The sequence below is a fragment of the Eubalaena glacialis genome, chromosome 14, assembly GCF_028564815.1.
Source record: "Eubalaena glacialis isolate mEubGla1 chromosome 14, mEubGla1.1.hap2.+ XY, whole genome shotgun sequence".
Lineage (NCBI taxonomy): Eukaryota > Metazoa > Chordata > Mammalia > Artiodactyla > Balaenidae > Eubalaena > Eubalaena glacialis.
This window is the reverse complement of record NC_083729.1, coordinates 22,820,233-22,835,540: the sequence shown is the minus strand read 5'-3', so window position 1 is coordinate 22,835,540 and position 15,308 is coordinate 22,820,233. Positions and strand designations below refer to the sequence as shown.

The 15,308-nt window shown below is 47.6% G+C and overlaps 1 protein-coding gene across 1 annotated transcript in view; it reads right to left on the bottom strand.

Annotated features, from left to right (window-relative positions):
- PLB1 (phospholipase B1) overlaps positions 1-14,505 on the bottom strand; it is a 98,708-nt gene extending 84,203 nt beyond the window's left edge. The window contains exons 1-8 of the mRNA XM_061168710.1: positions 14,475-14,505; positions 12,522-12,562; positions 11,897-11,940; positions 10,052-10,142; positions 9,665-9,716; positions 7,868-7,954; positions 1,332-1,394; positions 465-544 (exon numbers count right to left, since the gene is read on the bottom strand). Coding sequence (XP_061024693.1) covers positions 465-544; positions 1,332-1,394; positions 7,868-7,954; positions 9,665-9,716; positions 10,052-10,142; positions 11,897-11,912 — 389 coding nt within the window. The 5' untranslated portion in view covers positions 11,913-11,940; positions 12,522-12,562; positions 14,475-14,505. The remainder of the gene's footprint in view (positions 1-464; positions 545-1,331; positions 1,395-7,867; positions 7,955-9,664; positions 9,717-10,051; positions 10,143-11,896; positions 11,941-12,521; positions 12,563-14,474) is intronic.
- Between the last annotated feature and the right edge of the window lie 803 nt (positions 14,506-15,308).

Genomic DNA, 15,308 nt, shown 5'->3' with positions numbered 1-15,308 from the left:
GAACTTCTTTTCCACATGCCAAGCCAGAAATCTCAGGATCTGGGTTCAGAAAGTTTAAATTCTCTGAAAAATCTCAGAAATACATGGGAATCAAGTTGTGTGAAAATAAAATACAATTAGGCTAAATTGTCTTTCCAATTTCTGGAAGTAATACTTCTTGGCTTATAGCTGTTTTGCCCAAGCTGTTTTTTAAACTCTCAAGTCACTCTGGTGGGGGTAGGGCACCTGTCACTAGTCAACCAGGCTGCATATTTCGTCCTTTAACTCAGTCCCCAAACAATGCGGCAGAGGGCCCCTTCCGCAGCCTGACTCTGCCCCCGCTGGCTGTGTGATCTCATACACGTCGCTTTGTCTCTCTCCGACTCCACCCCTTGGATCAGTTGATGCACGTGAAGTGCCCCACGCAGTGCCTGGCACGTGGCACCAGTCGACAAATGCTGGTCCCTTTTCACTTCCCTTTTTACCTGAGCGGAGTCCCCTGATGCCAGTGCGAGCCCCTCAGAGCCTCGGAGAGATCCACCAGGTTCACAAATGCTTTGGGGACCTAGGGGGATACGAGGGGCAAGATGAGCATTTGCAAAGTCGCTGTCGCTGCCCTGCGGCCTCTCTGGAACCCCTGGTTTGAGCCTAGTTTGGGGCCTGGTTGAGCACAACGGGACTCTCCTTGGTTAAACAGGCAGGCCCTTTGGGACATGGTTGGTTGGGGTCAGTTCAAAGCTGTCAGCCCTGTCGGCTGTGCCATCCAGAAATGTGTCATTCACCGCCCCTCATGGTGGGCAGGGCACCTCCCCAACACAGGGCAGCAAGAGCCAGTGGTAATGGGACTGTGGACCCTCTTCCTCCCTAGGGAAAGACGGGGGAGGTGAGAACCCAGAGCTCCCCTGGGATTTCCAGGACCTGCAGTGCTCACCCTAGGCACTTAGGGAAGCCTTGAGAGTTCTCAAGGTCCCTCCAGGCTCCAGGCCATCACTGCCCCAGACACAGTCAGAGCCGGGCCTCAGGAAAGAGTGGGTCACAGAGACCCCAGGGAGGAACAGGGCTGTATCCTCCCTCTTCCCCAGGGGGCCCTCTTAGTAATATCCTTTGCAAGAGTGAAGAGCTCTATCTGTGACACATGTTTTCATCAAAAGCACTCCAGAGACTTCCCTTTCCCTGGGGTCTTGGTCTCTCTCCTGGGAGTCCATTTCCCCATCCCGGTGGAGGCTATTCGAAAGAAACCAGAACCTGTCCCACCAACCCACAGAAGGGCAGCTTCTCCGGGCTGCTGCAGGTGCCCATGAGGGAGCCCCGGGTGCGTGGTCCCACCAAGCTGAGGGGGCTGCCAACCTCACCTCCTGGTACAGGTGGTCCAGCATTCTCGTCAGCTGGTCCATGCTGCTCGCCACGTGTCTTTCCTGTGGAAGGAGAAATGTTCTGAGTGTGGCTGGGGACGGGGGACACGGGGCAAAGATGCCCCGGCTCACGCTGGCCTGTCCCTTCCCCTCCCCAACCCCCCATCCCCCCTCGACAGAGATGATAGTAACAAAAGCCCCATCTAGACCCCAGTTTCCCACACACAAGTGTAGAGTTCCCAGAGCTTCCTGGGATTTTTTGTCCATTCTCTGACTTCCCCAACACATCACCCACCAGGAAAAAAGTAAACTCTCCCAAATGAGAAGTTCTGTGTCAGGGAAGGGCAAACCCAAGGTCAAGGCAATTCTAAAGCTCACATGAGGGATATGAGACCAGATTTATTCCCAAAGACTGATGGAATCACTTTGATCTGAAGAAAATCAGGTCCAAAGGGGGAACGCTTGGATTTAAGGACCCAGATGAACCTCAAAACTTCCACATGGCACTCTTATCAGACCCTATCAGATGGCACTCACATCTGCCCTAAGAAAAGGGCTCCTGTCACTGAGTATTTAAAGACACCTTCTTCCCACCCAATTCCTTGCAGGTAATGAAAATAAACAAATGAGAGCACTTCAAAAAATGACCCTGGTTTACCTTTTCAGTGTAAAAACAAAAAAAAACAAAAATAAACTTTGCAACAAGACAGATTCCTAAGCTGCCTGCAAACCTGCTGTCCCCTGAGGCGACTTGGCTCAGACAGGAAGACAAAGCAGGCCTAGCAGCCATTCTGTTTCCTAGGGGGGACACAGGCGGTGACTCTGGAGACAGCTGGCAATCAGTCGGGCTGGGACTGCGTGGAGGGCAGCCTCCCGCTCCTGTGTCCCTGCTTTGGTGCGAGGCTGTCCTCTGGAAGCCAGTCCAGCCCACTCTGCTGCCATAGCCAGCAATAAAGCCTTCTGTCTCATTTTTTCTCTCCCTGAGCATGACATTAAGCATCACACTTTCCCTTCTTAAGAGTCATAGGAACTTTGTCTAGAAAGGTCCTCACTGCCTGTATCATATTCAGGGCATCGCTCTTCCCTCGGGGAATCCCTGTATGGGTCTCCTCGGACTGCAAACCCTGATTTAGAAACTCTTAGTCAAGGTGCCGATTCACTGCTACAGAGTGAATCAGGGCCCACCTAGGCTTTCCAGGTATTGAATGGTTGTACTTGGGGCACCAACTGTCCCTGTTCCTTAGTGGAAGACATGCTGCTCCTATAAAATGTCCCTTACCTATAAGGTCACACATGATAAACTCCTCCATAACTCGAAGTCAGGAAAAAGCTTATTTCTTCAAAAGAACTTACACATTTCCATATTTTGCCCCCAGAATCAGAAGAATGCTCTGTTATCAAACATGTGCCTGCAACCAGACTTAACTTTTTCTACCAAGTTATTTATCTGGGATTTATTCCAAGAAGTAAGATTATTCAGTCAAAAGACACAAACACTTTTAGGTTTCTTGAGTCATACTGCCAGCGTGTCCTCCAAAATGTTGACACCTGTTTCTAAAGGCATCTGCAACGAATAAATGGGTATATTTTTGAAACCAAGTGTTGTCATCCATTAGATACCTTAAACTACAACTTGCTTAATAAACAATGAACTGTAACATGCCTTCACTGATCAAGCTCCCTTTAATTGTTTTTATAAAAACTTGCATGTCCTCCAAGCATTCCATAGCCTAAACAATAAGATGTTTGCCCAAGTTGTGTTTCAGGAACTTGGAGTCAGCTGTTCACTGGCTCGAGCTCCAACTGGACAAGACTGGTTGAGACCTCCAACTGGGCGTGTGTTGAGTGTCCCATCAGTGACCTTCTGACGTCAGAGGGCCCAGAACTCCACCTTCAGAACATGCTAACACTACCATTTTCTGAACATGCATCCCTTGAAGAAGCATGTGTCCCTTGAAGAAGCATGTAGCTTAGTTGCACCTGCTCAGAACGATTACCTCACCTTTTTCTTCTCTCCAGTCACCTATCCCCCACATTCCCCATGCCTCGGACTGCCCTGTTTCTTTATCCCATAAATATCCCGAGGTGGATTTGAGATTTGTTCTCGCATCTCCTCACTTGGCTGCCTGGTGAATAAATCCTTTCTTTCTGCAAACCTCGGTGTCCCAGCATTTGGCCTGTCATGCATGGGGCAAACAAACTTGATTCCGTAACAAATTTTTGCAGTGTCAGACTTTGTTTTTGTTTTTCTTTTCCTTTATTTTTTCTCTTCTTGCAATTTTGTTCTTACTCCATATAACTAGACTTTAACTGGAGAGCAGTAAGCAAGAGTCCAGACCCTAAAAGCATCCCTGTGTCACTGCTATGAGCCAGGTTACCAGTTACCTCTGAAGCACCTGCCTTTGAATTGCTGCATCCACTATAGCAGCCCTGAAGAAGCACCATCACTGCCTAATGAGTGGTTCCTGGTCTTACTCTCTTATGACTTTGGTCTTAAGAAATCCCTAAAGAACAAGTGTGGACACAAACCCTTGTCTATTCCCCATGAAAGGAGCCCAAAGGTCTCTTAGGGGAGGAAAATTCCAGGTCCTAAGTAGGGCAGGACCGGAGTTTAACATTTCTTCTTATCAATAAAATACCTTTTTCTCATATGAACTATTTCAGGAAACCTGACATAGGTATGCCGCAGTTAAAGGCAGAGCTGCTCTGTGAGGTCGGGTGGAAGCCTGGAGCCCACAGTCTCAGAGCACCTCCTCCGGCCCCTGGGACTCTGCAGAACAACTCCTGAGGGAGAGGCCATGCCTGGGATGTGCTTTGGGGATGCAAAAGTGCTGTGTAAGAGCTTCTCAGATGGGGGATCCCGGTTAGCTGGGGCCAGAAGCACCACCAGGACGACTAGGAGGTGAGGGGTGGGTCTGGGCTGCAGAAGCAAGAGTGCAGGAGTGAAGGGAGGAACCAGCCCGCCCAGGCCAAGGAGGCTGAGAGCCAGAACCATGAGCCACAATGTCCTTTGGGGGAAATGGAAGTGGAGGTGGGATTTATTCTAGGCTCCAAAGCCTTGGTGGTCTTTGTGCAAAAGGAAAATCAAGACGGAAGGAAAAATGCAATACAGTGGGAATTTGAGTGGATGCTAGTAAACATTGCTACAGGGAGTTCAGTTTACAGAGATTAAGTCACTGGTATGTAGTCATTTAGAAATCAGGAGTGAAGCATGAACATTTGTCATATGTTTACAACCAATTAAAAGTGTGAGGTTCTAAGTGTGAATAAACCTAATCCATATGTATCAACATGACTAGATCCTGAGGGAATTTCACATACTGACAAAAAATCATTAGCTTTGATAACAACAAGTGTTGGAAAGGTTGTAGGGAATGGGTGTGCTCAGACACTGGTGAGAATATGTGATATTGTGATTTGTAATACGAGGTATATATTTGGTCTTTGTCCCCTTTTACGACACAGAGCTCATAAACCATTGGAATTTCCTAAGTGATGAGAGCATAAAAGTGTATTTTGCTATGTTAATGAGGTGACTTTGGGACTACACCTAAGGATGGGGGCTGGTTGCCGGGAGAACCAACCCTGGGATCAGAGAGTTGGAATTTTCAGTCCCCCTGCCCACGACCGCCAACCAACCTGGGGCTGGAAGTTGAATCAATTGCCGTTGGCCAATGATTTAGTCAATCCTGACTACTATGTAACGAAGCTCCATAAAAGCGCAAAAGGATGGGTTCAGAGAGCTTGCCCGTTGGTGACCACCTGGAGGTGCTGGGAGAGTAGCCCACCTGGAGAGAGCATGGAAGCTTCTCGCTCTTTCCCCATACCTTGCACTATGCATTCTTCCATCTGGCTGTTCCTGAATTATATCCTTTTATAATAAGCCAAGAACCTAGTAAGTAAAATGTTTCCCTGGGTTCTGTGAGCCACTCTAGAAAATTAATTGAACTCAAGGAGGGGCTTGTTGGAACCTCCAATCTATAGCCAGTTGGGCAGAAGCTCAGGTGACAACTTGGACTTGGAATTGGCATCCGAAATGGGGGGTGGGGACAGTCTTGTGGGACTGAGCTCCTAACCTGTGGGATCTGATGCTGTCTCCAGGTAGATCATGTCAGAATTGAGCTGAATTGTAGGACACCCAGCCGGTGTCTGAGAATTGCTTGGTGGCGTGGAAAAGCCCCTTATATGTTGGGATTGGTCCCAGGATATTAGAATATAAAGGTGTTTAGCTCCTTTGGAGGGCAATTAGGCAGTCCTTTAAGACTTAAAGTGTATGTATCTGATGACCAGCAATTCTATGTTTACGAATCTACTCAAGGCACTTTCTTCAAACTGCTTTGATCATGACCCACAGTGTGAGATATGTTTCACATCACAACCCAGTACACACATATCTATATATAAATGAAGCAAAAATAATCACGAACCAACACTTACCTTACTACATGAAATGAACTCTAATATTTTATAGTTGATTCTAGTCTTTTTCTTTTTTTATAATTTTTGGTTGTAATCTTTTAAACTGATTTTTGACCCACTAATATACTTCAATCTATAATCTGAAATATAATAAATTACATTGTAATTGAATACAATGAAATATAATCACTGTATTTAGAAAACCACCACGTTCAAGTAAATGAACAAGATTGTTTATATTAGTGGAAAACTAGAAACACCTAAATGGCCATCAATACAGAAACAGTGAAATAAAATGTAGTAAATGTACACAGTGGGATACTATTTAGCAAGTAACAGGAATAAACTCAATTCATATGTATCAACATGACTGGATCTCAAAAACACTTGATTAGTGAAAAAAAATTGTTCAGTAGTACATACGATATAATACTATTTATGTTAAATCTCTCTCTTATATACACACACATAAAGGAATACTAGGATTTACAGATATGCAAAAAGTTTGGAAATAAAAAGAGAGAGAGGATTGGAGGTGGTGGCTAAAGGGTATTTTAGCTTTAACTATAATGTTTCATTTTTAAAAGAAGAAAGCATCTGTGCATTGCTTGTGTAACTAAAATTTAATAAAAATAAATAATGCATAAATGGACACATGCACACAGGAATACATCATGTATGTATTCAAGAATGCATGTAATGTATTGAAGGAATAAATACACGAAAGAATGCAAGAATTCACATAGGAATGCTTGAACACAAGATAAAATATATGGAAGAAATCATGAATGAGTGTAAGTATCAATGAATATATTCAAATATTAAAAAATCAAACAAATGCTAGCATGAACAAACTCATCATAAATACTATAATGTGTGCCTGCATGTAAGAAGAGAGAATGAATTTATGCATGAACAGATAACTTATGGATGGATGAATGGATGCATGGATGGATGGATGAGTGGATATATAGAGGAATGCAGCAATGCCTAAATGCTTGTTTGAGCATTTCAATGCATGAATGTGTAAATTCATGAGTAAATGTTGGTGTGCGTAATGGCCAAAGTGCAGGGGGTGGTGCAGAGAATAAACAGGGCATGGAAATTTCACTTGGTATGGGAGAAAACAGAGGTGAAGTAGAATAAGCTTCAAGATCTATATGCCACAAACCCAGGAGATCTGCAGGAATATTGTTTAACAAGAGCTGATCAGGGAAGGTGGGCTTCTGTCAGCATTCTCCCAGGGCCTAACATCACTAAAGGGAGGGGGTTTTGGTGGTGGAGCAGGAGTCATGGGGCATTTGGAGGAAGGCAAGAGTACGTATTTGGGAGAGGGGCACAGAAAAGAAGAGGACAGCATCTCAAGAAACTTCACCCTTGTCTGTGCCATGGCCTGGTGGAGGTCCTGGAAGGCTGCTGAAAGGACAGTGGGCAGGTAATTGAACTGCCGTAAGTGGCAGGGCCAGCTTGGTGGCAGTCAGGCTTCAGGCTCCAGAAGAGTCATCTGTGTGCCATTTATGTCACCATAGCCTAGGCCTCTAAGCAACCCTCTCACTTTCAATTGATCCTAACCTGGACACTCGTCAATAAAGACTTAAGTCATAGTCAGTCACCCACATAAATATTTTAAAAGTCACATGTTTCATATCCCACTCCTGGCAACGCCAAAGAGCCTGGAAGATATAGTCTACCTAATAAACAACTAGACAACTTCCCACTAAAACTAGAGTTCACGGTGAACTAGAGTTCAAGAGGTGTTATCAAAAGTACTGTTTTATTTCCTAAGTTCAGCATTCAAATGAAATCAGAGTTAAAAGAGGCAAAATGGTTTTTTAACTAGGAAGCGGATTTTCCTCAGTTGCAGAATGATCATTGACTCAGCTTATCTATACCATGGTTTCCTTTTCCTGAATGGTAAGGATGGTAAGTTAAAAATACCTCTCCCTCAATATGTTTCCTTGAGCCCTTAGATATCTGTCTCTCTACCTGCCTGCCTGCCCTAACTCTGAAACAGATGCCATCAGGCCCAGCCTGCCAGATGTAGATCAGGCAGGTTTAGTTCCTTCTGCACCCACCCCAGCATCTGCAATCCCTCTGCCTCCCAGCCTGTGGTTTACCTGTTGGGCGGAGGGACACAGGTGACACTGGCTAGTGTTACTGAAGAACACACTGATGAGCTTCCAGTCATTCTGAAAGTCAAGTTGCTGGAAGAAAGGACAATAGCATCAAAAAGAGATGGTGGTGAAACCTGAAGCCAAAAGAACTGCTTTCTTTGCATGTCTTTCCATTTCATACACCCACCCCCATAAAACCATATGTATGGATTTTTTTTCCCCAAAAGGAGATGTATATGGTGGGAATTTAAAGTGGTATAAACTGCTCTACAAGGCAGTTTGGCAAAATTTATCAAAACCTTTTTTTTTTTTTTTTTAAAGGGCTTACCATTCGATCCAAGCCTTGTTCATAAGAGTCAAAAATTGGAAACAATATAAATGTCTAAAACAGAGGACTGCTGTGTAAGTTGTGGAATGCTCATAAGACAAAACACCATGTAGTTTTTAAAACGATGCTGGAAAACATAATTATTGTCATGGGAAATATGATACTGAGAAAAGCAGATTATAAAAATTTCTACATCTAGTAACGTCCCTATTTTATAAAATATATACAGATAAACGTGCTTGAAAAAAATGTGGAAGGGAATGTACACCAAGTTGGGAACAGTAATTCTCTCTGGGCATCATGTTTAAGGATGATTTTAATATTCTTCTGTTTGTGTTTTCTGATCTTTCTCTAATGAACATGTGTTATGTGGAACAAAAAATAAACTTCTGTGTTTTAAGAGGCAGCATGGTGTACTTGAGGAGCATTGGATATGAATGAGGCACTTTAGATTTTAGTTCTTAACTTGCTGAGTGAACTTGGACGGGTCACAAGACTTTTTGGGACTTCGGTTTCCTCATCTGTAAAATTGCAGGATTGGATTCAAGACCTCCTAGCCATTTTCCAGAAAGTTACGACCATTCCAGAAATTCAGGAAGTCTCTTGTGAGGAGGAAACCAACGTTTTACGGCGTCACTCCTGTAATTGTCCTTGTCCTTGCATGACCTGGAATGACCTGGCTTGAATGCCTGAACTCTTGAATGAATGCATGACTGGCCTTAACAGTGGTTTTTCCCTTGGTTCCAGTGGTCCAGGCTGAGACCCTGGTTAGAGCCAGCTTGGTAGCAAGGCTTGCCTTGATTTGATACTTTTTCATAAGGAGAGCACAAAAGATTAGAGGTGGCTAATTACAAGCCCATATGTGAGTTTCTGAGTAAAGAGTGTCTGATCTGCTAAAAGAGTGGGGACCAGGGCCCCAGCATGTATGTTACAGAAGCCTCCACCCAAGAACTAAAATGGGTATGGTAATTAATAACGACAGCAATGGCCACTTCAGTGACCATGACAGCTGCAGGCTTGCACTGAGCACTGCCTCTGTGCCAGGCACATCCAACACCTCATTGAATCCACCCTAAGCCCTGTGCTGCAGGCCCCTATTACTCCCATTTCATAAGTGGGAAAACTGAGGCTAAGAGAGGTTAAGCGCCTTACCCAACATCACACAGCTAATAGGTGGAAATTCAGGATTCAAACTCAAACTGGTCCCCCTCTGGAACCCAAGCCCTCAACCACCTCGCTGAGCAAGAATTTATTTAGCCCACCTGCTGACTTTCGGCAGGACCATACTGGGAACATGAGAAGTGGCCCTGGATTTTACTGGCCCCCAGAGAATCACCAGGGGAAAGGCAGTCTTGGAGGGCCCAGGCCACACCGGTTGCCGAGTTCAGGGCATGATGGCCCCGGGGCGTCAGCTGCCTGATTGCCTCTCAGCAAACGCAGATGGCCCCCAACAGAGTCGGATGGATTCTTACCTGGTTCTCTTTCATGTTCCTCACCAGCTCTTTTGCCTGAATCCACAAGTCTCTGCACAGAGGGAGGGAAGCAGAGAGAAAAATCAGTGAAATACAACTCTGGTGAGGGCCGGAAGCTTGCCCCTTGCCTCAGCCCACATGCCAGTCTCTGAGCGGGAGGCTGCGCTACACCGCTCCTGGGTTCTGGAGGGCAGACACTGACCTGATTTTTTAAGTTAGGCCCATCAAGCAGACTAAAATCAGTGCAGGAGATAAGTTTCGGCTTTAACACTGATCTCTAGTTTTAAGCCTCTGACTCTTCCAGCCCCCCACCCCAAATCCTCCCATCTAGAAACCCAGGACTGACAGGAGTGCACAACCCTGCAAAGAGTCAGAAAAAGAGCTTACTCAGCACTGTTATGGGGTACCACTCCCTTCCCAGGGCTGCAGACGGGCCTCAGGACAGATGGATTGAAGTGTCTGATGACATCTGAAAGGACTAAAGAGAGAGCTGGTTTGAGGCTGTGGTCTCGGCATGCAGAGGTCACCTGTAAAGACTGACCCCCTTTGGGGTGAGGTAGCAGGGTCATTGCCCCTGTTCCGAAGCATGACCTGCCTCGGGCTGTGAGGTCAACCTCGTAGCAGGCCCCTAGAAGTAAACGGAGCTGAAAAAAATGAGCATTCGTCAGGTGCTAGGCCAGGCCAAGTGCTAAGCACTCAGGTGTGTGTGAAGGAAACCTGAGGCTGGGGGAAGCCAAGCTAGCTTCCCGAGGTCTCAGGGCTGCCTGAGGTGGCTGGGATCTGAGCCTGAGCTCTCGGACACCAAAGCTCGTCACTGTCCTGCGCTACTGACTTATTAGGGAGAGTGTGCTGGGACGGGGACCCGGGCAGGCTGCCTTCCCGCCACCCTCCCTCCTCCTGAGAGTGACAGCAGGGTGGGAGATCTCCGGGGAACACGCAGAAAACTCGTCCCAGAGCTGACAGCCAGAGGACCGCTAAAAATAGTGCTGTCAGGAGCAGTTAGGCTGCGCCATGCTCCCCAGAGAGGCGAGGGCAGAGGGGGAGAGTGTCACGGCAGGGAGGTTGCATCGCCCCACCCCAGTCCCCCTTGCGTTTTGCCCCCATCTGCGAGTGCCTGGGGCTTTGTGGGAACGGAATCCAGGAGGCGGCTTTAGAGGGGCTGCCTTTGAAGGGAGCTGACACTGTGCAGGCAGCAGATGCGGACCCTCCTACCACTTGGGCCATCAGTATCCTCTCACCTGTCAATCAGATCCTGGAGGGCTGCATACCAGGCCTCAGCCTCTCCTGCTGGATGGCGAGGGCTGAAGGCAGGACCAGTACCTTGTTTATCCCTAGCCTTGCAGGGAGCCTCATAATTCCAGGCCCTCGGTGAAATTCACTGGCTGACTGACAGGATACCAGCTACCGCACTCGTCCTCACGCTCTGCTCAGTAGAGCGTCTGCATTGTCGCCCGAGTCTCCTCACTCTAATTATGGAGTGAAAAGCGGTGTCCCTGCTCTTGACTTGTGAGCACCAAGCATAGGTGACTCTATCCACCAGGCTACTTCAGCCGGCGTTAAGGGACTCAGGGGTTCCGGGATGACTTAATCTACTTGTAAGGGACCTCTGATATTAAGTGAAAAAAAAAACAGGTTAGAGATAGCATAATTCTTAAGCACATTCATATATAAAAAGGCCAAAATGTTAACAGTGATTATGTCTAGATAGCAGGATTACAGTTGGTTTTCATTCTTCTCATTTCATTTTCCTGAATCCAATTGAGATATTTATTTTGTAAGTAAGGGAATTACTACAAAATGAAATAAACTGCAAATTAGAGCTGGGTCTTCTCCTTGGTGTGATGGGGGGTTAGGGGGTGGAGGCAGTGAATGGTGGACAGGTTCCCAAATGAAGTGCTGTAAGTCCAGCCCTGGGGTCCTGGGGCAGAAGGAGCCTCAGGACTCTGGTCCAGCCACCCCCCGACCCCTTTCCCATGTCTCCGAAGCTTATCCCAATGTCTCCTGGAGTCTCTTTGCTCAGGGACCCTCAGATACGTTTCTCATGCCCTCCTTTCAGGGAATGTGTCTTTTCATACCCTGGCTCCCTATCTGTCCTCTCAGAATGCCTCCCCCTTTCCTCAGGCTCTGCCCCGAGGTGGCCAATAGGGTACATCCTCTTCACTAACCAAAATGCTGCTGCGTCGGGAGGGGCAGGGACAATCTGGATTCTGGCCATGAAAACACAGAACTCACCGGTCACCACTCCCATGCACGCCTGTGGTTCCTTGCTTTCAGTCCTGCAAGTAGAAGCAAGCATATAAGCCTCAGACTGCATTTGTCGCCTACCAACCCTTGCCCCCAACTGCTGTGGTCTCTTTCATAACAAGCATTGGCTTAGCGTTGCTCTGGCTCTGGTTTATCCTTCCTGGAGACAGAGACACACCTCAGATGGCAATGGAGTCACCAAAAGGGGGTGAGCAGGTCTGGACCCTCCTCCCTGCCCCCGTTAGTCTGGTCCAAAGTTGGAAGAGGATGCAGACCCCGTGTTGAATGAGCCTGACCCTGGTCCAACCCTGCTAGCTTCCTCCAGAGCAGAGCAAGGAGAGTGGAGGAAGGAAGCAAGAATCCCACATTCGGCCTTCCCACTTTTCCTCCCTTATTCCCCTTATTCGGGGGATTCCTGGGCACGGGGAGTGTTGGCCACAGAGGCAGGAGGCTGCATTCTGGTCCCCCCTCTGCCGCCTGCTCCTAAGCGAGCCTGGAGCAGGTGTCTCCTCCCTGGCCCTCGGGTGTCCCTGCCAATGAAGCAGGGAGATGAGTGCGGATCAGCTCTGAGGCTCCTCTCAACTCTGTTGCTCTGTGGTTCCAGGACAATTACCATTCTTGCTTCTCCAGGTCATCCGTCCCTGAGTCTGGAGGCTGGAAAAGATGCAAGGTGTGAGCAGCCCAGCCAGGGATGGCTGCAGATCCTGTCCTGGGGAGACCCCAGCTGCCTGCCAGACACCCCCTTCCACCAACGAAAGGGAACCCGTGGATCCAGAAAAAGGCCAAACCCACCCATATTCGTTTTTCAGGGAGGGAAGAAAGAAGGTTAGGTTTTCTCCAAAGCTTGTTGGTTCAAACTCAGAGTAATAAAAGGTATAAACGTTTTCTTCAGAATAGAAAACTGGGTGGGAGAGCCTGGACTTAAATGCATCTCTGTAGAATATTAACATCCCACACATAGAAACAAAATAGATTGTTTTATTGTGATCTTCCATAATCTAAAATGTATTTGTGTATTGTTTGTCTCCCTTGCCTAGAATGTAAGCGCCATGAGGGCAGGCATTTGTGTCTGTTTTGTCCTTGATTATATTCCTTGGACCTAGAACAATGCCTGACACATCATAAGTACTCAATATATACTTGCTCGATACTAATTTTTGATGCTTGGAATTGTGCCCAGTACATAGGGATGCTTGGAATTGTGCCCAGTACATAGAAAGTGCCTAGGACATATTAGCTGTCGTCAGTAGTATTATTTTCACATGTTCTGACACCAATTTTCTCTCTCAGGACTCCTAGAAGACAGTGTCTGTGGTGCTGACAGGTGATGCTGTACCCACATTCCCAACACCCAGCCTGCTGTTGCTTCCCTTCAAAGGACCTGCCTGTCCTTAACAACTCAGCTCCAATGACAGCCATTCAGTCTGTAGAACTGGGCCACACTTCTGGAGCCCTCTTGGGAGGGCAGGCTGACCATGACCTTCCTCTAACTGGGATGGAGTCCTCTCTGCTTCTCAATAAAAGGGAGCTTGAAAGGAAAATTTCCAGGGAAAGGTAACACATTAAACAGAAAATCACACGCAGATGCAAGTCAGGGAGCATGAGGATGCCAGACAGGAGAAGTCCTGAGGGAGGCCAGCCTCCGGGGCCGAGGCAAGGGGGAGAGCCTGTGCCCAACCAAACGGGACCTGATTGACAGCAGAGGCTTCCCTCAGAAAAGCGGGATGGGGGTGGTGAGGGGAAGGAAAGGAGAGAACAAGAGGAACAAGGTGGAGAGAGTGGGGGAGAGCTCAGGGAGAGGTCACAGAGGGAAGGCTGGGACAAACCCAGCAAACTCCCATGCCACCATTTTGCCTGCTGCCGCCATTTTCTCCCCACACTCTTCATTGGCTGCCTGTACTGGAGACACACAACTAAGTGAGACACAAGCCCTGGCTTCATGGAATTTGATATAGTGCATTATAACCTCTCTGACGTGGAAAATGTCTGTGACTCTTAGTCAAGGGAAAAAAAAAGTCACAGCTAGTATATTGCAGTATAACCCTATTTAGGTCACACACACACACACACACACACACACACACACTCTCTCTCTCTCTCTCTCTCTCTCTCTCTCTCACCCTATATGTTGGAGAGTGTGTGTGTATGTGTGTGTGTGTGTTGAGGCAAGAGAATAGGAGATGTGAATGAGATCTTCAATATTTTATACTATCTACACGTGCTTTGATTTTTTTCTTATACTGAACACGTATCACAAGTGTTAGTTTGAAAATAATTTTGATGAATCTGATCTTTAACGTTCTGTGAGGAAAAGGAAGTCCAGAGCAATGAGACAAACAAGTGCTAGTAATGGACACAAGTAAGTGATCGGCCTTGGTGACAGAAAGCCTCAGGAACTCGAAGCAAAAGCATCAGCCTTACAGACTTCCATCTTTTTCATTTCACTGTCTTCCATTATTTTTCCCTGGCCTGATGTCTTTTATAAACCAGGCTAAGCTCATGACAGCTGACTCTCAGGGCAGACAGAGGAAGGTAGCCTCCTAAGAACTGTGCATTCCGGGCTTACCCTGAAGGTGGAGGTGTCCGTCAGTGTGATGATAATGATTCCAGGGCTAGGAGACCGTCATGGGCTGAAACCATCTCCCAGCGCCCTGGGCCTCGGGCTCCCAGGAGGAGAAAGGGTGAGCTGAGTGACAGCAGGAGATGTGGGGCTGAATAATTCATGAGCGAAAGAACTCTCTCAGAGCTGGGACCAGAGAGTGGAAACTGTTGATTGGTTTAACTTTAGAAACCTGACTTGGGGTGGAGATTTCCCTGCAGTGAATTTCCCTGCCCAAGGAAGGAGAATTTGAGTCCTCCCGCTGGTGTCACACATTCCTGGCTCCGCGATGTAGCGATCAGCATGCAGGGACACACAGGCTCGGCGGAGTCAGTGTGCTCTGCGTGACATGAAACCTCTCTTCTCATTATTCCAATCCCCCCCTTCACATCCCTCCCACTGGGAAACCTCCACCTCCACCCTCATACACACACACACACACACACACACGCACGGTCACATGTGCAGTTTTAACACCACCATCACAGGTAGAACAGAACAAGGGCAGGAGCCCTGGCTGCAGATTTCACTGGGCCCTGGTCAGTTTTCTAATGTGAAGTCCCATCCTTTACACACGGCTGGCGCTGTGCGTGGGGTAGCAGGACGGGGCTTGCAGCGAAGAGGCCGGCTGGGCCCAGGGGCAGGGGCTGAGGCTGCAGGGGGTACAGAGTGCAGCAGGGACACGGGAGGACATGGGGAAGGACACGTGGTAGGTGGAGGCAGGAGGAAGGCACAGGAGGGGAGAGGCAGGGGCGTCCTGGTTCTGGTGCAGGAGGTACAGCCGGGTCCCAGGGCAGAGCT